Here is a 25,000-nt window from a genome sequence, read left to right on the forward strand (position 1 = left end):
ACCTGCTTGTGGCTCCGCCTCCTCAGAAACCGTCGCTTCAACTGCAGCTTGGGGCTCCGCCTCCTCGCTCTCTGGACGACTTTCATCTGCTGGACGGGAGTTGTCCTGAGTCCGGCCTCTCTTCAGCTGGCGCCCAGCAGGGGGCGCTGCAGCCTCAGCCTTCCTCCCTCGTCTTCCTCTGACCTCCTGCTTCTCTTCAGCCTCCTCCTCTTCTCCTCTCCTGCCCCGGACCCACTTCCTCGGAGCTTCTTCAGCTCGCGGCTCTTCCAGCGTCTCGCCGTCTTGGTTCGGCGCCGCTTCTGCAACAAGAGGAGAAACACCAACATGGCCGAATGTTACAACTCACAGGGTGTTAAAACCTGCAGATCATCTAGAACTCAACAAAGTTCAAACCAACAGCAGAAGTTCTCACCTTCAACCAGCTGAGCCGGGGCGGCGTCCTGCTGCTCTGGCTCCGCCCCCTCAGGGAGCTCAGCTCTCCTCCCTCTCCTGGGTTTGAGCTTCTCAGGAGGAGGGTGGAGGAGGTGGAGGTCAGTGGGTGGAGCTCCAGCAGGAACTCTCCTTCCTCTCCTGGGTCTCACTGCTGCTTCACCCTCAGGATGTTCCTCCACCTGGACGCCTCCACCTTTTGTGCTCCTGCCTCTCTTCACCTGCCTCCCAGCAGGGGGCGCTGCAGCTGCAGCCTTCCTCCCTCGTCTTCCTCTGACTGGAGCTGCAGGACTTGTTCCCTGAGCGCTTTCCTCCTGAGCAGGGACCTCCACCTCCTCAGGAACCTCCACCTCCGCTGGGACCTCCACCTCAGCAGGGACCTCCACCTCCTCAGGAACCTCCACCTCCGCTGGGACCTCCACCTCCTCAGGGACCTCCACCTCCGCTGGGACCTCCACCTCCTCAGGGACCTCCACCTCCGCTGGGACCTCCACCTCTGCTGGGACCTCCACCTCCTCAGGGACCTCCACCTCAGCAGGAGGCGCTGCAGCTGCAGCCCTCCTCCCTCGTCTTCCTCTCACCGGCGCCTCCACCTTCTCTCCAGCCTCCACCTCTCTTCCTCTCCGTCCCCGGACAGATTTCCTCGGAGCCTCTGACGGTTTGATTCCCTCACATTCTGCCTGCGACTCGTCTGGATTTGGTTCTAGAGGGAAAAACAAAAACACGTTGATCAAACAGTTCAGTCCTGAAACAGTTAAATCAGCGTCTGAACAGAGACGAGCACTTTAGTCACTTTGTCTTAACGAATTTAAAAACCTTTGTTCTTGTTTAAACATGTGACAGTAGAACCGCTTGGTTCTGGAAAAATCATCTGGATTAAATTGGTCAATATTGAAATCACGATTCTGTCTTAGAATTTGAAACAACAATTATTGAACATGTTTAAAATAAAAAGACTCCTGTTAAACATAGAAACATCTTGTAATGTAATAGTAAAAACTAAAGTGTTGCTGCACTCAATCTTTTGAAAACAATAAATAATAAAGTACAATAAGAGGTAGATACTTTAACATAAATACTTCAATGAATTGTTCCAAAATAAAATGTAGGAGGCGGAGCTTCACTTTGTCCTCCAGTCCAACACACGTCTCACAACACTCTTCTTTTCTCTCATCTCTCCATCGGCAACAAAACTACTTCCTCTCTACAAAATAAAGTTCCTCACAGTCACTGATCACCACAGTGGGGAACTTTATTTTGTAGAGGCGGGTTTTCCACTCGGTAGTATTCTGGTGTACCAGCGTGTGGCGCTGTGCTCATGTTGGAGAGAGAGAGAGAGAGACGGAGAGACAAAGAGAGAGAGACAGAGAGAGAGAGAGAGGGAGAAAGCGAGACAGAGAGAGAGAGAGAGAGAGAGACAGAGAGAGAGAGAGAGAGAGACAAAGAGGCTTCATGGAGGATAAAGTGGAGTTCCTTGCTGAAGCTCCGCCCCCCGTCCTTCGTCTCTCCTCCTGCAGACGTTCTGATCTCGTCTGGACTTTAAATCCTCGTCACGTTAAACTTCTTCCTTCAGTCCGACGACGCGGAACTTCTTCAGTTTGAAACCACAGAATGAAGTTCTCACCTTCATCCAGCTGAGCCGGGGCGGCGTCCTGCTGCTCTGGCTCCGCCCCCTCAGGGAGCTCAGCTCTCCTCCCTCTCCTGGGTTTGAGCTTCTCAGGAGGAGGGTGGAGGAGGTGGAGGTCAGTGGGTGGAGCTCCAGCAGGAACTACTTCCTCCTCTGCAGGAACTCTCCTTCCTCTCCTGGGTCTCACTGCTGCTTCACCCTCAGGATGTTCCTCCACCTGGACGCCTCCACCTTTTGTGCTCCTGCCTCTCTTCACCTGCCTCCCAGCAGGGGGCGCTGCAGCTGCAGCCTTCCTCCCTCGTCTTCCTCTGACTGGAGCTGCAGGACTTGTTCCCTGAGCGCTTTCCTCCTGAGCAGGGACCTCCACCTCCGCTGGGACCTCCACCTCAGCAGGGACCTCCACCTCGGCAGGGACCTCCACCTCGGCTGGGACCTCCACCTCGGCTGGGACCTCCACCTCCGCAGGGACCTCCACCTCTGCTGGGACCTCCACCTCCGCAGGGACCTCCACCTCCGCAGGGACCTCCACCTCCGCAGGGACCTCCACCTCTGCAGGGACCTCCACCTCTGCAGGGACCTCCACCTCCGCAGGGACCTCCACCTCTGCAGGGACCTCCCCCTCTGCAGTGGTTTCTACTTGAGCAGTGAGATCCTGGCTGATGTTTGGCTGCTGGAGGAGTTTGTGTTCAGCAGCTGCTGCAGGAACATCAGGAACATCTGGAACACTTTGCAGAGCTTCATGTTGGTCAGCAGCTGTCAACATAAAAACAGGTGTTCAGCTGATAAACCACAGAAACTCGCAGCAGAGAAGAAAAGCGTATTTCTGACGAACCTTTCATGGCGTCCAGTTTGGACCCAGGAGCGTCAGACGACCCGTCACCTGGTGGTGTGAAGTCCAGGTCTGTGAGAGACGACACATTAACAGACACTCCGACTCAACGGGACGATGAAACTGATGAGAATCTACCCACCTTGGACTACGTCAGCTCCACCCGGGACAGACTCCTGGTCCTCCTGCCAGAAGAAAGTCATTTAAAGTGTCACTCGCTCTTCCAGCCAGAAACTGGAGCGTCAATCTGATTCCTTGGATTAAAATCCAGTCACAGAACGTGACTTTGTGGACGGATCCTCACCTGCTCCGTCTCCTGCTGCTCCATCGGCTCCGTCAGGCCCCGGCAGTCTTCCACTGGACCGTTTCCTCTCAGCCTCGGCGATCTCATCAACCTCTCGATTCCAAAGTCGTCTTCCACCGGCTGACCTTTGACCTTGGGCGTTCTCAGGACCCTCTTCACTCCAACCATGTCTTCCACTGGAGCAGCTTTCTCTCTTGGCGCCGTCGTCTTCCTCCGGGTCTCCGGGAGACGCTCCTCAGAGACCTCCGTCTCCGTCTCCGTCGCCTCGGTCGGGTCCCGACAGACTCTCGTGGTTGACGGCGTTTCCAGAAGGTCAGACGTCTTCAGCTGGAGGCCAACTTCCTGTTGGGGAGTTTTAAAAACGCTCTTCACTGCGGAGAGGCAGTCGTCCTGCTCAGGCTCCTGTCTGGGGGTTCTCAGGAGGTTCCCTCGGAGGTCCTCGACAGGCTGGGCCTTCTGCCTGGGGGTCTTCAGGATCCTCTTCACGGCAGAGAGACCCTCCACCTCCTGGGCCTTCTGCCTGGGGGTCTTCAGGAGCCTCTTCACGGCAGAGAGACCCTCCACCTCCTGGGCCTTCTGCCTGGGGGTCTTCAGGAGCCTCTTCACTCCAGGCTTCTGCTGGGGCGTCGTCACGGCTTCAGATTCAGTCTGCAAAGCCGAGGCGTCCCCGACGAAGCCCGACTCTTCACCTCCGTTCAGCAGCCGCTGGACGGCCTCACTGTTGTAGCGCCGACCCTTCAGCGCCGCCGCCACGTTGAGAGGAGACACCGCCATCTCACCTGGAAGAGACGCCGTCTTTCACCCGGTGCTCGTTTTTCTCCCGGCGGGAATTAACTCCGACAACAAAACCAAACGCCGGCGTCACCTGGTTCCTCCGGCGTGTTGAGCAGCGACGGCTCGACCGCAGCCGGACCGGCCGGCGTCGCCACGCCCACGGACCTCCTCCGGCTCACGGGGGTTTGGAACATCTCAGAAATGCCTGGAAACGCAGAGCGCAAAGAAAACGGTCACGGAACCGACGCTGGACGAGAGGCGAAGTGCGAGGCGGCTTCAAGAAGGTACCCGACAAGTCCTCGTCCATCCTCGTGTTCCTCCTGAAGAGGGCGATGTTGGTGATCACCCTCGGCGCCGCGCCGGGCGCAGGGTTCAGCGCTCGCTTGTGAGCTCGACCCACGACGATGGTGGCGGGCGAGTCGGCGTGTCCGGTGCTCACGTGGCCCTGCAGCTTCCTCGCCGGCGTCTGAGGAGAGACCATACTTCTCTGGTCAACCACCGCTGGTCGTCAGTACTGGTCAACCAGTGCTGGTCGTCAGTACTGGTCAACCTCTGCTGGTCGTCAGCACTGGTCAACCACTGCTGGTCGTCAGTACTGGTCAACCTCTGCTGGTCGTCAGTACTGGTCAACCACTGCTGGTCTTCAGTACTGGTCAACCTCTGCTGGTCGTCAGTACTGGTCAACCAGTGCTGGTCGTCAGTACTGGTCAACCTCTGCTGGTCGTCAGTACTGGTCAACCAGTGCTGGTCGTCAGTACTGGTCAACCTCTGCTGGTCGTCAGCACTGGTCAACCTCTGCTGGTCGTCAGTACTGGTCAACCAGTGCTGGTCGTCAGTACTGGTCAACCTCTGCTGGTCGTCAGCACTGGTCAACCTCTGCTGGTCGTCAGCACTGGTCAACCACTGCTGGTCGTCAGCACTGGTCAACCACTGCTGGTCGTCAGTACTGGTCAACCTCTGCTGGTCGTCAGCACTGGTCAACCACTGCTGGTCGTCAGTACTGGTCGTTAGTACTGCTGGTCGTCAGTACTGGTCAACCACTGCTGGTCATTAGTACTGGTCAACCACTGCTGGTCGTCAGTACTGGTCAACCACTGCTGGTCGTCAGTACTGGTCGTTAGTACTGCTGGTCGTCAGTACTGGTCAACCACTGCTGGTCGTCAGTACTGGTCAACCACTGCTGGTGGTCAGTACTGGTCAACCTCTGCTGGTCGTCAGTACTGGTCAACCTCTGCTGGTCGTCAGCACTGGTCAACCACTTCTGGTCAGTACTGGTCAACCACTGCTGGTCAGTACTGGTCATCAGTGCTGGTCATCAGTACTGGTCAACCACTGCTGGTCCGTCCTGCTGAAATAAGCCCGTCCGTGGTCTGAGAGCTTATGAATTTTAAAAAGAGTCAATGTGACGATACCAACGAGCTGTGTGACTTTTCTAAATCGTACTTTTTGCCGAGGACCAGACGTCGTCTTCTTCACCGTCTTCTGAACGAGCTTTACATGTGGCTGAGCAACAACCTGAGTCTTCGGCTTCCCAAACTTCACGATGTCGGCCCAGCAGTTTGAAACTGTAGAGGAGAAAGAACCCAAAGTATTGTGATCATGCTGGGACTCCCCCTCCAGAACCCCGAAACAGAGACTCTGACCGAGAAAAGTACCAGAACAAGAACTTGTTATGTCGTCAGAGACCCGGAAGTTAAACGTAAAGAGGAAACGCCGTCAGAAGTTCACGCACCCTTCAGAGACGCTCGTGAAATTCCACTTCGCCTCTGCATCCCTTTGACGGCGCTCTTGGAGACGCTGGTCTTCTTCGAGGTGCTCTTCATGCTCTTCCTCTTCAAACGCAGCTTCGGGGTGGCGGCGACGGCGTCCGACTCGGCAACCGGTGACGGCGTGGCGATGCGGGACACAGAGAAACGTCCCCGGACCGCCGGCGTGGGGACGCCTTGGTCTCTGGCCGGTGTCCCGCCTGCAGGGGACCGGCCTCCAGGAGACGCTGCCCTGGGACACCAGGAGGACGATTTGGTTGATGGAGTTGCAGATTTGAGGGATTTCTTTGATGGAGTTGCTGCCTTGGGAGAGGAAGAGGCAGATTTTGTTGCTGGAGTTGCAACTTTAGGAGAGGAAGATGCAGGTTTGGGGGATTTTGTTGCTGGAGTTGCAGCTTTTGGAGAGGAAGATGCAGATTTTGGTGACCTCTTCACTGGAGTTGCAGCTTTTGGTGACCTCTTCGCTGGAGTTGCAGCTTTTGGTGACCTCTTCGCTGGAGTTGCAGCTTTTGGCGACCTCTTCACTGGAGTTGCAGCTTTTGGCGACCTCTTCACTGGAGTTGCAGCTTTTGGCGACCTCTTCGCTGGAGTTGCAGCTTTTGGCGACCTCTTCGCTGGAGTTGCAGCTTTTGGTGACCTCTTCGCTGGAGTTGCAGCTTTTGGCGACCTCTTCGCTGGAGTTGCAGCTTTTGGCGACCTCTTCGCTGGAGTTGCAGCTTTTGGCGACCTCTTCGCTGGAGTTGCAGCTTTTGGCGACCTCTTCGCTGGAGTTGCCGCCTTGGGAGAGGAAGATGCAGATTTCGGCGAGTTCGACTTCTTTCCTTTCTTCTCGGGTTCTTCTCGAGTTTTGGGCGACGCCGCCTTGGCAGCTGACGACTTTGTGGTTTTCCCGGGACTCTCCTGTGAAAACAACCAGGCAGACACGTTGGAGTAAAAGCAGACGACAAAGCAAGGCGGCCAGCGAGAGCGTGGTCTACCTTGATCAAGCCGATGACGGAGGCTCGCCGGAGGAGGGAGCGTTTGGGCCTGAGCAGCGACAGGCTTCTCCTCGGAGCAGCTCCTCGGCGGAGCGGAGAGTCGGGAGGCAGACGCTTGTCGAACAGCTCCGGACTCAGCTGGCCTCCGAAAGAAACCCTCTTCCTCTTCAGGTCGGGGCCAGGCTCGCCGCTCCCGCGCTTCTTCGCCGCTTCTTTTCCAGGCTCGCCGCTCCCGCGCTTCTTCGCCGCTTCTTTTCCTGGAACAAACCACCGTTGGGCTCAGGAAGTCGTGTCTAATGAAACTTTGCTGAATTCTGACGGATTGAAAAGAGGAAAACCTTTGGTGGCGATTCTTGGCGACGCCGTCCGAAGCGGCTTTGCCTGATCTTCTGTCGCCGTGGCTTCTTTGCTCCGCCTCCTCGCAGGTGACTTGGGCGCTTGAGCGATTTGCTCCACAGCCTGACTCACGGCGACCCCGTCAGGAGCGGCGCCGCTCCTCCGCCGAGGCGGCGCCGCCGCCGCCTGGTCCGTGGCTCCGGCCGGCTCGGGGGGCGGGGCCAGGGAGGACGCCCTCTTCTGCTTCGCGGGCTGCGGCGTCTCGCCGCCCTCCGCCGGAGCGCCGTCCTTCCTGACGGAGGCCGGCCCGACGGAGGCGGGCTTCGGGGTGCAGAACCTGGAGGGCGTCTGCAGCAGACTGACGGAGGACTTCCGGGGAGTCTTGACGTCCAGAGACTGTTTGATCAGCTGATACAGGTCGTTGAACGGCGAGCTCTCCCTCTGTCGGGAGCCGCCGCCATCTTGGGACTCCGACGCGGTTTTGTCCAGAGACGGCTGGATGTTGGTTCCATCCTTCAGGGGGTCTGGAGACGGGTAGAACGGGTAGAACGGGTAGAACGGGTAGAACGGTTACTGCCTGTGTGGAACACTGAAACTATTTCTGGACCTTCACCGACATCAATGGGTTTGTACTTTAATTAACTATCGATATTAAGAATTTATTTATTTATTCGTTCATGTTATTTCACAATGCTGAAGTCTGGGTCATACTTCTGGTAGAAGTATTAGTGGTCCTGGTAGAAGTATTAGTGGTCCTGGTGGAAGTATTAGTGGTCCTGGTGGAAGTATTAGTGGTCCTGGTGGAAGTATTAGTGGTCCTGGTGGAAGTATTAGTGGTCCTGGTGGAAGTATTAGTGGTCCTGGTGGAAGTATTAGTGGTCCTGGTAGAAGTACTAGTGGTACTGGTAGAAGTATTAGTATTAGTGGTCCTGGTGGAAGTATTAGTATTAGTGGTACTGGTGGAAGTATTAGTATTAGTGGTACTGGTGGAAGTATTAGTGGTCCTGGTGGAAGTATTAGTGGTCCTGGTAGAAGTATTAGTGGTCCTGGTAGAAGTATTAGTGGTCCTGGTAGAAGTATTAGTGGTCCTGGTGGAAGTATTAGTGGTCCTGGTGGAAGTATTAGTGGTACTGGTAGAAGTACTAGTGGTCCTGGTAGAAGTACTAGTGGTCCTGGTAGAAGTACTAGTGGTCCTGGTAGAAGTACTAGTGGTCCTGGTGGAAGTATTAGTGGTCCTGGTAGAAGTACTAGTGGTACTGGTAGAAGTATTAGTGGTCCTGGTAGAAGTACTAGTGGTCCTGGTAGAAGTATTAGTGGTCCTGGTAGAAGTACTAGTGGTCCTGGTAGAAGTACTAGTGGTACTGGTAGAAGTATTAGTGGTCCTGGTAGAAGTACTAGTGGTCCTGGTAGAAGTATTAGTGGTCCTGGTAGAAGTATTAGTGGTACTGGTAGAAGTATTAGTGGTACTGGTAGAAGTACTAGTGGTACTGGTAGAAGTATGACCCAGACTTCAGCACAGTAATGAAATAAGGAGAATCATTGAGGAATGAAGCAGATTCCACAGACTACAATCAAACAAATCTCTGACTTTATATAAAATGCTGATTTTTCTTTTTACATAATCAATATGAGCTTTCAAATTTAACTTTTCGTCTACAACACCTAGAAACTCAACTTCCTTCACTCTTTTTATGCTAACTCCACCAGTTGTGATTTTCACATGATCAATGTTGCTGTGATTCCTGAAAATCATATAGTTTGATTTGAATTCCAGCAACGTCCATTGAACAGCTCCGGTCTCACCTGTGGACACTTCAGAGAGTCTCTTCTCTGCTTTGTCTCCCACTTGCTGGTCCTGCAGAACCTGGACAAAGGACACGTGGACGTTGACACCATGCAGAACAAGAACCAACGTCAGAGGAGTAAACCACTGTTAAAACATGAAGGTCGTTACTTTCAGAGTGTCGTGTGCGCCTCCTCTGGACGGCCTCTTCTTGGGCGTGGCTGCTGGGGGGTACTCGAACCTGAACCAGGGGCACAGGAAACCAGATGTTATATTCAGCCGTCACACTGCAATCTGGTACACACCAATATTATGAAATACAATAAAAATATAAAAAAATCTGGGTACAAGACATAAAGTAAAACACAGAACGGAACATGGGCACTTAGAAATAAGACGAGATCAATAAATAGTAAGGTTCAGTGGCAGAGCCATTAGAAGTAGGCATTATAGAATAATAATAACTATAATACACATAATAACAATGTGGAATAGTGTATAATACTCGTGTATAGTACTACTAATAATGGTAGCAATAAAATAACAATGACTATATATATATATATACAAGTAATAATAATAATACCAATGGCAATAGTGTACTTGCACATGTATAAATATATGTATATGTACATGCCATATGAGATATATGATAGAATATAAGCATCAATGTAATGGAGTCCAGGTGGTGGAGCAGTTTTGTTCTGGCTCCCCCAGAACTCACCTGAAAGAGCGATCAATAACAGTGATTACATCTCCGTGCTTCAAGCGTTCCGCCTGGAGCAGAACCTGGCCGTTCACCTGGGTCGGGTTCACCGAGCTCAGATTAGTCAAAATCACCTGGAAGAGGAAAAGAAAAGAAAACCCAGCATGAAGACCATCAATCAAACCTGCTGGAGCAGAAAGGAGCCGGAGCGTGAAGAAGAACGACGTCTTTAGCACGTGATGACAATAATACATTTAAAAACAACTGGTCACGTTTTGGCTGCTTGTTTAAACGACACGTCTTTTCAGAAAAGTGCTTCCGAGGTGGAACCTTCCAGAGACGAAGACGCAAAATCTAAAATCTTCCCAGTTGGAACGTAAAACGGGACGCGAGTCTGAATGTGAACAGGAAGTGAAGCAGCTCCAGGAAATACCATGAAAATGACTCTTGTTTTGGCTTCATAGCGTCTCAAACGATCACATTGATCTTACATTGCTGGTCGACTTCTCTATAAAACAAGGTAAGATTGTTTTGAGGGGAATTCTCACTGAACGTCATTCCAGTTCATTCGCGTCTCGGCTCTCAGTCCAAGTCACAATCTTTCATTTCGGCCTTCAGAGGGAATCAGTCGCTCTCCTCCGACCTTCTCTAGGAACCGTTTGGTAAAAGATCAAGTCTGAACCGACGTCCAGTAGTTTCATGGGAAGTCCAGAGGATTGACCATGAAATGCAGTCGGCTGCTCCTCCTTCGCTCCATTAAAACCTCATTTAACTCACTGTAAACGTCCTACATGTACCTTACACCTGCACTGAGTACAGCTCTTCACCTCCCTACACTGTGTAGAGCAATCCTGGCAAGTTACTCTTTTTTTTTTTTTAGAGGATTTTTCTCTTTTTGTTATTTTTACATATTCTATTTTTTTTGCTCTTGTTTAGATTTTTACATGTTTACATATTTGAATTCCTTAACTGTATAAGTTCTGCACCTTTTTACCTTGAGCTGTTGTAAGTCTGTGTGTTCCCCCCCCCCGGGGAGGAATCCTAAAGTTCTCTACTCTGACAGCTTCATCGGCTCCGAGGTTCAAACCCATCCAGAGAAAAGCTGCAGATCTCTGCTGTTTCCTGAAGCTGCTGAACGACACTGAGTCACGACGTCACGTCTCCATGACAGAGAATACAAACACAAACAAAAGATTTTTGAAACATACAGAGAAGAAGAAATGCATCGCCACCAGGAGAAGTAGGATCAACGTACGTGTGTGTGTGTGTGTGTGTGTTGTAGGTTTGGTCCGTGTCGATATGGTCGTTTGAAATGTGGGAGGTTCTTTTTTGATACTGTTTTGTTGTTGTTGACGTTTTGTTCCTTCTATTCTAGTGTGGAATGGACTTTTTGTTGCTGTGAGTTTGTGGGTGGAGCTCAGAAGCTTCTTGCTTCAGCCCCACTGCTTCTGAGCAGAATGTTTACTGCTCAAATAAATAATAATAATAATAAAAATCAGAAACGCCCTGATCTCGCCCCGCCGTCGGCCAACAGTTTGAACAGTCTCACCTCTTTATTCTCGTTCAGGTCGATCCTGCAGTGCTCCTTGGAAACTTGAGGAAGCTGAATACGAATGTCGCAGTCGGGTTTCCTGGAACGCCACAGCGTCAACAGACACAGAATTAGGCAACGACAAGAGGAACTACAAGAGGAACTACAGGACGACAAGAGGAACTACAAGAGGAACTACAAGAGGAACTACAAGAGGAACTACAGGACGACAAGAGGAACGACAAGAGGAACGACAAGAGGAACGACAAGAGGAACGACAAGAGGAACGACAAGAGGAACGACAAGAGGAACTACAGGACGACAAGAGGAACTACAAGAGGAACGACAAGAGGAACTACAAGAGGAACGACAAGAGGAACGACAAGAGGAACTACAGGACGACAAGAGGAACTACAAGAGGAACGACAAGAGGAACTACAAGAGGAACGACAAGAGGAACTACAGGACGACAAGAGGAACTACAAGAGGAACTACAGGACGACAAGAGGAACTACAAGAGGAACTACAAGAGGAACGACAAGAGGAACGACAAGAGGAACTACAAGAGGAACTACAGGACGACAAGAGGAACTACAAGAGGAACTACAAGAGGAACTACAAGAGGAACGACAAGAGGAACGACAAGAGGAACTACAAGAGGAACTACAAGAGGAACGACAAGAGGAACGACAAGAGGAACTACAGGACGACAAGAGGAACTACAAGAGGAACTACAAGAGGAACGACAAGAGGAACGACAAGAGGAACTACAGGACGACAAGAGGAACTACAGGACGACAAGAGGAACTACAAGAGGAACTACAGGACGACAAGGGGAACTACAAGAGGAACTACAAGAGGAACGACAAGAGGAACTACAGGACGACAAGAGGAACTACAAGAGGAACGACAAGAGGAACTACAGGACGACAAGAGGAACTACAAGAGGAACTACAAGAGGAACTACAAGAGGAACTACAAGAGGAACTACAGGACGACAAGAGGAACTACAAGAGGAACTACAAGAGGAACTACAAGAGGAACTACAAGAGGAACTACAAGAGGAACTACAGGACGACAAGAGGAACTACAAGAGGAACTACAAGAGGAACTACAAGAGGAACTACAAGAGGAACTACAAGAGGAACTACAGGACGACAAGAGGAACTACAGGACCTAATGTCGCCGTCGCTTTATGAAATATCAGGGGTTAGAACAACCGACGCCAACGTCTGACTCCTACAATTCTCTGGTCTGTTGTCGATGATTTTGCTGTCAATAAGCCCCGGAGCAGACATGGAGCCTAATAAATCAACTGATCAGGAGTGAATCAGTCCAAACACAATATTAATAATTCATATTGGAAGAAGAAATGAAATATCAAGCTGGTTAAAACAAGTTTCATGTCAAGATGTCAGCACTGAATCAAACCACATTTTAAGTGTTTTTGGTTTCAAATGAAAGTTACACAAAACTACACGTATAAAAAAAATCAAGATAAGCTTTAAATATTTATCGTTAAACATGTGACGGAGGTTTAGTTTGTACATCATAGAACATTTTAATTTCTCCAAGGTCATGGTGGGAAGTAATAAGAACGTGTGAATCGATTGTTGGACTGATAAAACGGTATTTAACACAAAGCAATATATTCTTTTTAAAGCAAAGTAAATGTATTTCTGTCGCAGCGTTCAGACGATCCTGTGATTTACAAGGAAACCCAATAAAACAAGGACATTTAAGAAACACAAGCACAAGTTTACATAAAGTAAAACGTTATTAGGATAAAGGTAATAAAACAAATAAAATCTAGAGTTTAATGGAAAAGCCTGATGAGATAATAGTGTTTTATTGGAGCTTGTTATTATTAACATTTACTGTCAATCTGCTGCCTAATATAAGTATTTATGACTCGGAGGAAGACTTCACCTCCAGATCAACACAGAATAGAGTTTATCTGTAGAAGCGCCGGTCTGGAAGTTTCCTGGTCTGAGACGTTAAAAACCTCCACCGACAGCAGATTATGAAGTTTAATGTGTTCAGATGTAATCTCACCTCCCGAACAAGCAGGAGTCCGTCAGAGGAAACTCGGTTCCGTCGCCTCCGCTCCTCTTGATCACCACGATCTTCCCCCGCAGAGGCATCTTACCTGTTTACCTGCAGATCAACCATCAACCAAGTTAGTTTACTTCTTAACAAGGACCGAAGCTCGTTAAAGTGTTGTGTTAAAGACTTTACTTTGCAGTAATCTGGCGTTCCAAGGGACTAAAACTATTTCGTGACATTTGTTTTCTAAGTTTATAACCGTTTGAATTATTAATCTGGAGTTTTTCTAGACTGTACAACAAGACAAGACTGTAAAGTAACATGCAATACTACGTGCAATAACCCTGCATCTACGTCACTGCATCTACGTCACTAATCGACCACTTAGGACGGAACCTGCACTGCCAACACTGGTATTATTGTTTACTTTATTCTACACTTTGCCCCCCATCATAGTTTAATTTCCTTGTATTTCATCTTACTGTTTACTTTGATCCCCTTAGAACTTATTATACTTTATTATAGTCTGTGATTTTTATCTTATTTTACTTCTCATTACTTTCTACTGTAAATACTTTTGGCCCTTAAAGTTTTTGATAGTCACTGTATATAAGATTCCTCTATTCTTTGCACATTTCTTGTCTTTCCTACTCATGAGTGTCCTTAACCCTTGGATGCACAACCTGCCAGAACCTACCAGTTCCTCCCACAACCTACCAGAACCTGCCAGTTCCTCCCACAACCTACCAGTTCCTCCCACAACCTACCAGAACCTGCCAGTTCCTCCCAGAACCTACCAGTTCCTACCACAACCTACCAGTTCCTCCCACAACCTACCAGTTCCTCCCACAACCTACCAGTTCCTCCCAGAACCTACCAGTTCCTCCCACAACCTACCAGTTCCTACCACAACCTACCAGTTCCTCCCACAACCTACCAGTTCCTCCCACAACCTACCAGTTCCTCCCAGTTCCTCCCACAACCTACCAGTTCCTCCCACAACCTACCAGTTCCTCCCACAACCTACCAGTTCCTACCACAACCTACCAGTTCCTCCCACAACCTACCAGTTCCTACCACAACCTACCAGTTCCTACCACAACCTACCAGTTCCTACCACAACCTACCAGTTCCTACCACAACCTACCAGTTCCTCCCAGAACCTACCAGTTCCTACCACAACCTACCAGTTCCTCCCAGAACCTACCAGTTCCTCCCACAACCTACCAGTTCCTCCCACAACCTACCAGTTCCTCCCAGAACCTACCAGTTCCTCCCACAACCTACCAGTTCCTCCCACAACCTACCAGTTCCTACACTCGTCCACACGTGAGGTCAAAAATCACCCCAATTCAAATCAATGCGTTTTGGCAATATACTGGGTTGTTATTCTTCAAAATCTTTAAAACAAAGAGTTGCAATATTTTCATATTCCAGGTATTCCTCATAAAACATGTTTGTGACGTGATTCCATTTGCATTTTTATTTATTTTTTCATTAATTTGAAGAAATTACAGTTTTTGTATCATGACCCCACTGTTCCTCTGGAATCTTCTATGATGTGTAAGTAGGACTGTCAGAGTTGTTAATAATTAAGTTTCATAGAAGATTCCAGAGGAAGTGCTTGGGGTCATTTTTGACCCCACTTGTGGAACAGTGGGGTCATGATACAAAAACTGTAATTTCTTCAAATTAATGAAAAAATAAATAAAAATGCAAATGGAATCACGTCACAAACATGTTTTATGAGGAATACCTGGAATATGAATATATGACAACTTTTCATTTTAAAGATGTTGAAGAATAACAACCCCTGGGGTCGTTTTTGAGCCACGTGTGCGTCTAAGGGTTAAGAGCAGAATGTAACAAGTACATTTCTCCTTTGTGAGATCAATAAAGACTTGCCTTACCTTTCTTTACCTTACCTTACCTTACCTTTCCCACGAGGTTTCAGCTTCTCCCACGTGTGACGTTACTCAACTCGCTATCAGAATATTCTTCTCACCCCGTTAATGGTGCATTAAATGTACTATAATGTCAATATAACCTCTAGCAATAGCAACTCCACACTGTTCCCTATTTATTTATTATTCATATATGTGACTATAATATCTGATACTTGGGATGTTGCACTTCTGGTGAGACGCTAAACTGCATTTCGTTACATTTGTAATGACAATAAAGTTTAATCTAATCTAATTGTCATCATACAGTAGAATGAAATAATAATTGACTTCTACCTTTATACTTCTATAAAGAAATATTACTGAACGTGTGTACTTTATAAACGAAGTTCATACAGTAGGTACAGTCGTAAAGAGTACGAAGTTTAAAAAGTATAATGATTCAGTGACTTCAATTGAAGGTAAAACATTTAAATTCTTGTCGTTTAGACTGAAGAGGAAAATAAAAATCGTCCATCGCGTGTTGAACGTCAAAAGTCGACGGGCGAAATAAAACACAGAAATAAACACGTTTCTCCTCCTTTTCTCACCTGAAAGTCCGTTCAAATGCGCGCGAACGTCTGCGGATCCATAAACAGCGACGGAGACGAAATGAGGAATAAAACTCACGGTATTTTCATCGCAGTTAAAACAACCGAGCTTTAAACGCGACGGCGAACCGAACGGATCGTAAACTGGAGTCTCGTGCGGCCGCGGGCACCGCCGGGGAGCCGCGGTGCGCTGGTATCCCTCCGCCCACCTGCTCACACGGGGGAAATAAAAACCCGCTCACCTTCTAAAATAGACTCTAGATTCGTGTGGCGGTTATTTGTTCATCCGGTTTGACCGCGTTACGAGATTTGGACGAATTAAAGGCGAAAATCTTTCATTTCCGCGACGGGAACTATTTTGTTTACAATCCAGGCGGAAGGATTTCACCGCGGCGACGCGATCGTGGTTTAAAAATATTTGAAATTCCGCGCGAAGGAGTTTGATTGGCTGAGAGCCGGTAAAAGGCGGGGCCTGGGACACGTGTGGGCGGGGCTTATAACGAGGGACGCTGTTTACCGGGCGCGAACTTTAGAATGAGTTGGTTTTTTTCTTTTTCTGTGATCAATTATTGATTTCTTTAACTAATCTTCACATTTTCCATTGAGTTTTCCAGAACTCGATCACGCGCTGTACTTGAGCGGAGTTTATAAACGTTTAATCAATAGAGTTAAATAGTGACGTGTTGCAGTTTTAGAATTGAGTTTGAAGTCAGTCACATCCGCGTATCGAGTTCAAATATCGGACTTTTCCCGCAGACATAAATGGTCTGATATTTTTAAAAAGGCACATATAAAAGCAGTTTTAATCTGTTTCCCTACAGAGGATTGATCTGAATGTCCCGATGATGTGACTTGATCAAATATTTAATTTGTTTCAGCCTCAGATTTAATGAGCCTTGCAATTCTTGAGTATTTAGTTATTTCTGGGAACATCCATCCATGTCTGGGGCCTCGGGGTTCCGCCTGGAGCTCCTCCCGGCTGACGGGTCCCTGCAGGGGCCAAAGGTCACACGTTTACGTCCAAATGCACGTTTCTTTGCTCTGTGGACCAGAAAAGCCCATCAAACAGGCGGAACAAGCAGAATTAATGTCACTGCAGACTTCAACCAGTCAATGTGATGGGTTAACAATGGCACCACCTACTGGCCCGCGGTGGTATTACAAGTGGCCGTCAGTTCTGAGTAAATACAGAAATACCTGTTTTACTGTTCCACAAAGAAAAACACCTTATATCATCTTCTGCTGCGTCCTGCCATTTAAATATGTATTTTCTTCATATATGGTCTGCAAATTTTTATTTTAATTTTTAAGATCAGCATTATACGGAAGCGTATTGCATTCACATGAAAAAATAAAAGTAAACTGTGTTTTCTGAATCAGTGACATAATCATGTCAGAATTACGAGATAAAATTAAATACAAAACTATTGGCTCTGCTTATTGGAATTTACGAGATACTGTTTTTTTTCATAAATTCAGAAAAACAGTGGCAATTTTGTATTTTTTCAGAAAACAGTATCTCATAAATCCAGTATCTCATAAATTATTATAATTTATTGTATCTCATAACTGTGAGATAATTATGTGATTAATTCCATAAACATAAAAGTTGTATTTTTTCATGTGAATGCAATGTGCTTCCGTGGAATTATTATTGAAGACATTAGTGTTAAAATCACGGCGTGAAGAACAGATTTTCTTTTCCTTCTTGATGGACGCCAGTGAAGCAGTGAGCTTCTGGTGAAAACAACGAACGTTAGAATCCAGTGGTCAGTAAATAAAACTAATTATGACGTTTCTTCCACCAAAATCTGAACAAATTTCCAGAAACGGACTAAAGTTGTTCCGTTTCATCAGTGAAACATGTTTCTGTTCATGCAATAATTAAACATTCATGGTTGAAGCCTGAAGGGAGTAAATTGGTCAGTATTTGTTTGTCCGATGACGAATGTTCAGGTGTAACGCAGAGAAAACATTCGATTTCATATTTAGACTCAAGTTTGAAACTCACCGTCGTGATTTTGAGTCGCTGCACATTTACTTCAACATCCAAACCATAAACAACACAAACACATCTCATTATTAAATGTTGGTTTTATTTTTTATTCTTTTTTTTTTTTGGATCATTTTGTGGTTTTTTTTTCCAAAGTCGTTTGATAATCTTGACAAAATTGCAACATATTCAACAACTTCTCAAACTTGACGGCGTGTCTGTTGCTATTCCAGATTAGCTGTGGAGACGTTGTGCGTTGTTCTGGACACGTCAAGTCCCAAACGACGAAAAGCAGCTTTGACCGTACAAAAGAAAAGAAAAAAGAAAAGTACACATGAAGCACTGGGAGAGACTCTCCGACCTGGCGTCCTGTGCTGCGTCACGACTCAGAGTCACGACGAGCGTCAGGACTCAGAGTCAGGACTCAGTCACGACTCAGCATCCCGACTCAGAGTCCCGACTCAGAGTCCCGACTCAGCGTCACAACTCAGAGTCTCGACTCAGTCACAACTCAGCGTCACGACTCAGAGTCACGACTCAGTCACAACTCAGCGTCACAACTCAGAGTCTCGACTCAGTCACAACTCAGCGTCATGACTCAGAGTCACGACTCAGTCACAACTCAGAGTCACGACTCAGCGTCACAACTCAGAGTCTCGACTCAGTCACAACTCAGCGTTACGACTCAGAGTCACGACTCAGCGTCTCGACTCACAGTCACGACTCAGAGTCAAGACTCAGCGATATGAGTGTCACGATGAGGGTCATGACTCAGCATCATGAGTCAGCGCTCAGCGTCGGCGTCTCTGGTCTACCAGGCCAACCGAGGCGAGCGAGAGAAAACAAAAACAAAAATAAAAAAGTCGAGGGGCTCAGTAGCAGAAGTGTGTACATGTGCATCTGTGATTGGAAGCTTTTTTGCGGGGGGGGGGGGGGGGGGGTGAGGGGTGTGTGTGTGTGTGTGTGTGTGAGGGGGGGGGTGAGGGGTTAGGGGGGGGCACAGGACAAAGACAAAGAACAGGCCAAGCATACAGAATGATTCCTTCCTGAGACATTGGTGTGTGTGTGTGAGTGTGTGTGTGTGTGTGTGTGTGTGTGTGTGTGTGTGTGTGTGTGTGTGTGTGAGAGTGTGTGTGTGAGAGTGTGTACAGTAATGGAGGTCTACATGACGCGTGTCCATAGTGAAGGCGTTCTGGTGTAAAGTGAGTCACAGGGCATGAGGTCGCTCCGGGTCGGGGAGGAAGTCACATTGCTTCTTTTGTTTCTCTACCACAGGTTTCTGGAGGGGGGGGGGGGGGGGTCAGGGGGGTCAGGGGGGTCGGGGGGGGGTTGTGGGGGGGGGGGGTCGGTGAGGATTCAAGGTGACGAACAGAGCCGGTGACAGGTGACAGACAACCACCGTGCTGAACAGTGTATTTACACCACTCCCCCTCTGTGATGTCACTCACCTGAACTGGTCACGTGACCCGCGGCCTCTCGCTCGCCAGCGCTCCTCACTAGACACCTTCTCGTCCTGCTACCTGGCCACATAGGCTCCGCCCCCGCCGGGAGTGCTACTTTACGTTTTGTTCTTCTTTTCTTTCTCTTTCTTTTTTTTTTTTTTCTCGTTTGTTTGTTCTACTGTACATCGACGACACGTTTTCAAAATAAAAGGGGGCGATGGTGGAGACTCGTCGTGAACAGCCAGTGATCGGTGAAGGTCGGTCGCACACACAAACAAAAGTACTTCCTTCAGTTAAATGTGCTCAAAAATGTATTTTTCTTGAATCACAAACCTATAAACAAAACACATAAAAGGTATTCTTAAAAAAAAAAAAAAAAAAAAATCAGGTGAAGCCTAAAACTCTTCATAGTTTTAAAGAAATGAATACAGCTTATATACACAAACTCAAAGGCTACTTAAAATATACCTTGATAATGAATCTTCATTAATTTGATTTTTGAAAGGACCTGTGACCGTTTATCTTACAAGTTCATACAATCAGTTCTTCTGTTCTGGAAGGAAAACAAAACAAAGGAAAAAGGAAAACAAATCCAACCTGGAATAGGAGGTGATTTTCATTGAGACTTGTTTTCTGTGCACGTTTGTGTGTGTGTGTGTGTGTGTGTGTGTGTGTGTGTGTGTGTGTGTGTGTGTGTGTTGGGAAGCACAATGACGTCTGAATCTGCTGAGAAACTCCGAGAAACGTTTTCCTCGGATTTTTACCAAAACGCGTCGGAGGAAAAGTGTCTCTGAGTCTGAAGGAGAAACGATTCGTCTCGTTATGGAACTCGTTCTGCCGCTCCAGGTGCTTCCGGAACGTTCCGCTCCGGTTCGGACCGCCGCTCCGGTTCGGACCGCCGCTCCGGTTCGGACCGCCGCTCCGGCGCGTCGGCGCCGTTCACATAGACAATGAATGGGGAATTGATGGATCCTGCAGAAGCGTGATTTTTGACGAATCAACGCATCCATGATGAACATCTGTAATATCGTGATTCCCTGGGGTGTGTGTGTGTGTGTGTGTGTGTGTGTGTGTGTGTGTGTGTGTGTGTGTGTGTGTGTGTGTACTGGAGAGAAATTCCAACAATCCACTCCTTCAGAATCAGAGTAATGTACAAAGGTGAAAGTGAAGCGGCTCTGAAACGATCCAGACGCTGGAGGAACGACGACTTCTAATCTCAGCTTGAGAGGACGTGTCCTCGTGTCCACCGGGCCGTCCCGTCCCCGACATGTCCGTCACAATAGTTCCTTAGTTTTTTCTCTATATATTTATATATCTTTTGTACGAAATCTGCTTTTTGAAATAAAAAAAAAAAAAAAGCGAGGGAAAAAGACCCAGAGTCTTTGAGGAGGAGGGTCTGTGAGGACGAGTCCCACCGTCTGTCTCGGGGGACGACAACTAGAGAAAAGTGTCTGGTGTTTGTCAAGTCAGTCTGTTTCTATCGTCCGAGCCCCGCCCACATCACGCCGAGCCCCGCCCACATCACGCCGAGCCCCGCCCCTTTCCATCCAGCGGCTCTCGGCGTCCGTGTGTCAGTCGGGAGGAGGAGCACGGTGGAGGAGACAGTGGGGGGGGGGGGGGGGGGGGGGGGGTGGGGGGGTCCTCGGCAGTGTTTACGGCGTGGCGTGTCGGGAGGCGTCCAGTTGGGGGGGGGGGGGGCGGGAGGAGGGCGGCTCTGCCAGGCTCCGGGGTTCAGCAGTTTAATGGTCCTCCTCCTCTGAGGCTCCGCCTCCTCCTCCGAGGCTCCGCCTCCAAACAGAGGAACCAACCCGTGGCCGTGTTTCTATGGCGACTGCGTGGCGGGGCTGCTTTGGGCGGAGCTGGGGGACAGGCTGGGACTGCAGCTGCCGGGGGGGGCGCTGCCGCCGCCGCCGCCACCACCGCCACCGCCGCCGCCGCCGCCGCCGCCGCCGGCCCGGCCGCCCGCCGCCCCGCTCTCCAGGCCCTCCGAGTTCTCCAGCATCTCCTGGATGAGCGGCGGCATGGAGCCGGGGATCTCCATCTTCAGCGTGATCACCCGCTCGGCTCCTGCAGGGACAGAGCGTTAGCATGAGCGTTAGCATGAGCGTTAGCATGAGCGTTAGCATGAGCGTTAGCATGAACGTTAGCATGAGCGTCGCCGCCTGACCTTTAGCGCTGATGCTCCTCAGGTCGGTGATCTTCATCAGCATCTTGGGGAACATGTGGGGCTTGTGGGGCCTCCTCTTCCTCACGTAGATCTTCAGCGCCTCCAGCAGCGGCTCCTGCAGCACGTCCACCTTGTCCGCCTCCTCCAGGTCCTGGCGATCTGCAGACACATGGCAACGCGTCACCCCGACGCCCCCTGGTGGCGCTCGGGGGAAACGCAGGCCGACTCTCAAAGCGAGACTTTGAAAACTTGAGACTAGAAACGGTGGAACAAAGAGACGGTTCGAGTCTCAGTGGGGACAAAGAGGACGAGGTTTATACTTTCATTCAGTTTAGAGAATCTGTTGACTGCAGAACATTTAGAAACTATGGAATCACATAAAGGAAGGAAATAAATATAAAGAGAGAATAATATTCTCTTTCTCCTGTTTAATTTGCTTCTTGTTTCTTTTACTGGACGAGTGAAACGTCTGGAAAAGACCAGAGCAACACAATGCAGATCAGCTGGGCTGTGGGCGGAGCCAATCAGCTGGGCTGTGGGCGGAGCCAATCAGCCTGGATGTGGGCGGAGCTCATCAGGTGACCAGTCCACACCTGATCACATGATTCCTGCTGGAAGGACTCATGTGGAGCAGTTTCTGCTCCTGCCACTAGGAGGCGCTGTTGCATTAAGAATAAGTCTGAACTAGTTCATTTAGTTCATTTTCCCTTTGACACGTTTCTTATTTCTTGTACAATATTGTAAACATCATTTCTTTGGATTGAGAATCGGCTGGCGCCGTTGGTTGAGGCGCAGTACCTCCACACAGCAGGCAGATGGCGCTGAGGAGCCCCGTCTCGGCGTCGTCCATCTCCAGAGGGAGCAGCTGGTTGGCGAAGGCGAACACCAGGTCGGTCAGCGGGCCGAAGCCGGCGTTGTGCATCTGAGTCCGGTTCAGCGTCAGGCCGTCCGAGAACGTCATGGTGTCCTGCTCCGGCGTGTAGCGAGTGCAAATCCGCAGGATCTGACGACACAGAGCGCGTCAGGAGCTACGTCACCGCTACTGGACAGTACTGGACAGTACTGGACACTGCGGGACACTACTGGACATTACTGGACACTACGGGACACTACTGGACACTACGGGACAATACTGGACACTACTGGACACTACTGGACACTACTGGACATTACTGGACAATACTGAACAAAACTGGACAATACTGGACATTACTGGACATTACTGGACACTACTGGACACTACGGGACACTACTGGACATTACTGGACACTACTGAACAAAACTGGACAATACTGGACATTACTGGACATTACTGGACAGTACTGGACACTGCGGGACACTACTGGACATTACTGGACACTACTGGACATTACTGGACATTACTGGACATTACTGGACATTACTGGACACTACTGGACACTACGGGACACTACTGGACATTAGTGGACATTACTGGACATTACTGGACATTACTGGACATTACTGGACACTACGGGACACTACTGGACATTAGTGGACATTAGTGGACACTACTGGACAATACTGGACATTACGGGACACTACTGGACATTACTGGACATTACTGGACACTACTGGACACTACGGGACACTACTGGACATTAGTGGACATTACTGGACATTACTGGACATTACTGGACATTACTGGACACTACTGGACATTACTGGACAATACTGAACAATACTGGACATTACTGGACACTACTGGACATTAGTGGACATTAGTGGACACTACTGAACAATACTGGACATTAGTGGACACTACTGGACATTAGTGGACATTAGTGGACACTACTGAACAATACTGGACATTAGTGGACACTACTGGACATTACTGGACAATACTGAACAATACTGGACATTAGTGGACACTACTGAACAATACTGGACAATACTGGACATTACTGGACACTACTGGACATTACTGGACAATACTGGACACTACTGGACATTACTGGACAATACTGAACAATACTGGACATTACTGGACACTACTGGACATTACTGGACAATACTGAACAATACTGGACAATACTGGACACTACTGGACACTACGGGACACTACTGGACACTACTGGACACTACTGGACATTACTGGACAATACTGAACAATACTGGACATTACTGGACACTACTGGACATTAGTGGACATTAGTGGACACTACTGAACAATACTGGACATTAGTGGACACTACTGGACATTACTGGACACTACTGGACATTAGTGGACATTAGTGGACACTACTGAACAATACTGGACATTACTGGACACTACTGGACATTACTGGACACTACTGGACATTACGGGACACTACTGAACAAATACTGGACAATACTGGACACTACTGGACACTACTGGACATTAGTGGACATTAGTGGACACTACTGAACAATACTGGACATTAGTGGACACTACTGGACATTACTGGACACTACTGGACATTAGTGGACATTAGTGGACACTACTGAACAATACTGGACATTACTGGACACTACTGGACATTACTGGACACTACTGGACATTACTGGACAATACTGAACAATACTGGACAATACTGGACACTACTGGACACTACGGGACACTACTGGACATTACTGGACATTACTGGACACTACTGGAAATTAGTGGACATTAGTGGACACTACTGAACAATACTGGACATTAGTGGACACTACTGGACATTACTGGACACTACTGGACATTAGTGGACATTAGTGGACACTACTGAACAATACTGGACATTACTGGACACTACTGGACATTACTGGACACTACTGGACATTACTGGACAATACTGAACAATACTGGACAATACTGGACACTACTGGACACTACGGGACACTACTGGACATTACTGGACACTACTGGACATTACTGGACAATACTGAACAATACTGGACATTACTGGACACTACTGGACATTAGTGGACATTAGTGGACACTACTGAACAATACTGGACATTAGTGGACACTACTGGACATTACTGGACACTACTGGACATTAGTGGACATTAGTGGACACTACTGAACAATACTGGACATTACTGGACACTACTGGACATTACTGGACATTAGTGGACATTAGTGGACACTACTGAACAATACTGGACATTAGTGGACACTACTGGACATTACTGGACACTACTGGACATTAGTGGACATTAGTGGACACTACTGAACAATACTGGACATTAGTGGACACTACTGGACAATACTGGACACTACTGGACATTAGTGGACACTACTGGACATTACTGGACATTAGTGGACACTACTGAACAATACTGGACATTACTGGACACTACTGGACAATAGTGGACATTAGTGGACACTACTGGACATTACTGGACACTACTGGACATTAGTGGACACTACTGGACATTACTGGACAATAGTGGACAATAGTGGACACTACTGGACATTAGTGGACACTACTGAACAATACTGGACACTACTGGACATTACTGGACATTAGTGGACACTACTGAACAATACTGGACATTACTGGACACTACTGGACAATAGTGGACAATAGTGGACACTACTGGACATTACTGGACACTACTGGACATTAGTGGACATTAGTGGACACTACTGAACAATACTGGACACTACTGGACATTACTGGACAATAGTGGACAATAGTGGACACTACTGGACATTAGTGGACACTACTGGACATTACTGGTAAAACCACCCTGAAGAGGTGAATGTCCTCCCAGAGCTGTCCCGTCCCCTGTGGACGTACCAGGATGTCCAGACAGGCGGCCTTGAGCA

At 48.5% G+C, this 25,000-nt stretch overlaps 2 protein-coding genes across 2 annotated transcripts in view; both read right to left on the minus strand.

Moving 5' to 3' along the window:
* mki67 (marker of proliferation Ki-67) overlaps positions 1 to 15,715 on the minus strand; it is a 16,609-nt gene extending 894 nt beyond the window's left edge. The window contains exons 1-19 of the mRNA XM_080521859.1: positions 15,603 to 15,715; positions 13,118 to 13,219; positions 11,081 to 11,162; positions 9,550 to 9,665; positions 8,997 to 9,066; positions 8,846 to 8,906; positions 7,045 to 7,566; positions 6,707 to 6,963; positions 6,487 to 6,629; positions 6,165 to 6,445; positions 5,696 to 5,929; positions 5,407 to 5,528; positions 4,252 to 4,429; positions 4,055 to 4,168; positions 3,190 to 3,968; positions 3,028 to 3,070; positions 2,889 to 2,957; positions 2,054 to 2,809; positions 1 to 299 (exon numbers count right to left, since the gene is read on the minus strand). The exon at positions 1 to 299 is cut by the window's left edge and continues 894 nt beyond it. Of these exons, the coding sequence (XP_080377985.1) occupies positions 1 to 299; positions 2,054 to 2,809; positions 2,889 to 2,957; positions 3,028 to 3,070; positions 3,190 to 3,968; positions 4,055 to 4,168; positions 4,252 to 4,429; positions 5,407 to 5,528; positions 5,696 to 5,929; positions 6,165 to 6,445; positions 6,487 to 6,629; positions 6,707 to 6,963; positions 7,045 to 7,566; positions 8,846 to 8,906; positions 8,997 to 9,066; positions 9,550 to 9,665; positions 11,081 to 11,162; positions 13,118 to 13,206 (4,215 nt within the window). The 5' untranslated portion in view covers positions 13,207 to 13,219; positions 15,603 to 15,715. The remainder of the gene's footprint in view (positions 300 to 2,053; positions 2,810 to 2,888; positions 2,958 to 3,027; positions 3,071 to 3,189; positions 3,969 to 4,054; positions 4,169 to 4,251; positions 4,430 to 5,406; positions 5,529 to 5,695; positions 5,930 to 6,164; positions 6,446 to 6,486; positions 6,630 to 6,706; positions 6,964 to 7,044; positions 7,567 to 8,845; positions 8,907 to 8,996; positions 9,067 to 9,549; positions 9,666 to 11,080; positions 11,163 to 13,117; positions 13,220 to 15,602) is intronic.
* Positions 15,716 to 17,728: 2,013 nt separating this feature from the next.
* Positions 17,729 to 25,000, minus strand: part of LOC308148399 (retinoic acid receptor alpha-B-like) — a gene marked incomplete at its 5' end in the record, with an annotated part of 7,746 nt that continues 474 nt past the window's right edge. Inside the window, 4 exons of the mRNA XM_080521860.1 lie at positions 17,729 to 21,104; positions 21,205 to 21,363; positions 22,003 to 22,207; positions 24,972 to 25,000. The exon at positions 24,972 to 25,000 is cut by the window's right edge and continues 148 nt beyond it. Coding sequence (XP_080377986.1) covers positions 20,860 to 21,104; positions 21,205 to 21,363; positions 22,003 to 22,207; positions 24,972 to 25,000 — 638 coding nt within the window. The remainder of the gene's footprint in view (positions 21,105 to 21,204; positions 21,364 to 22,002; positions 22,208 to 24,971) is intronic.

Source organism: Blennius ocellaris, assembly GCF_963422515.1.
Source record: "Blennius ocellaris genome assembly, contig: SCAFFOLD_152, whole genome shotgun sequence".
Lineage (NCBI taxonomy): Eukaryota > Metazoa > Chordata > Actinopteri > Blenniiformes > Blenniidae > Blennius > Blennius ocellaris.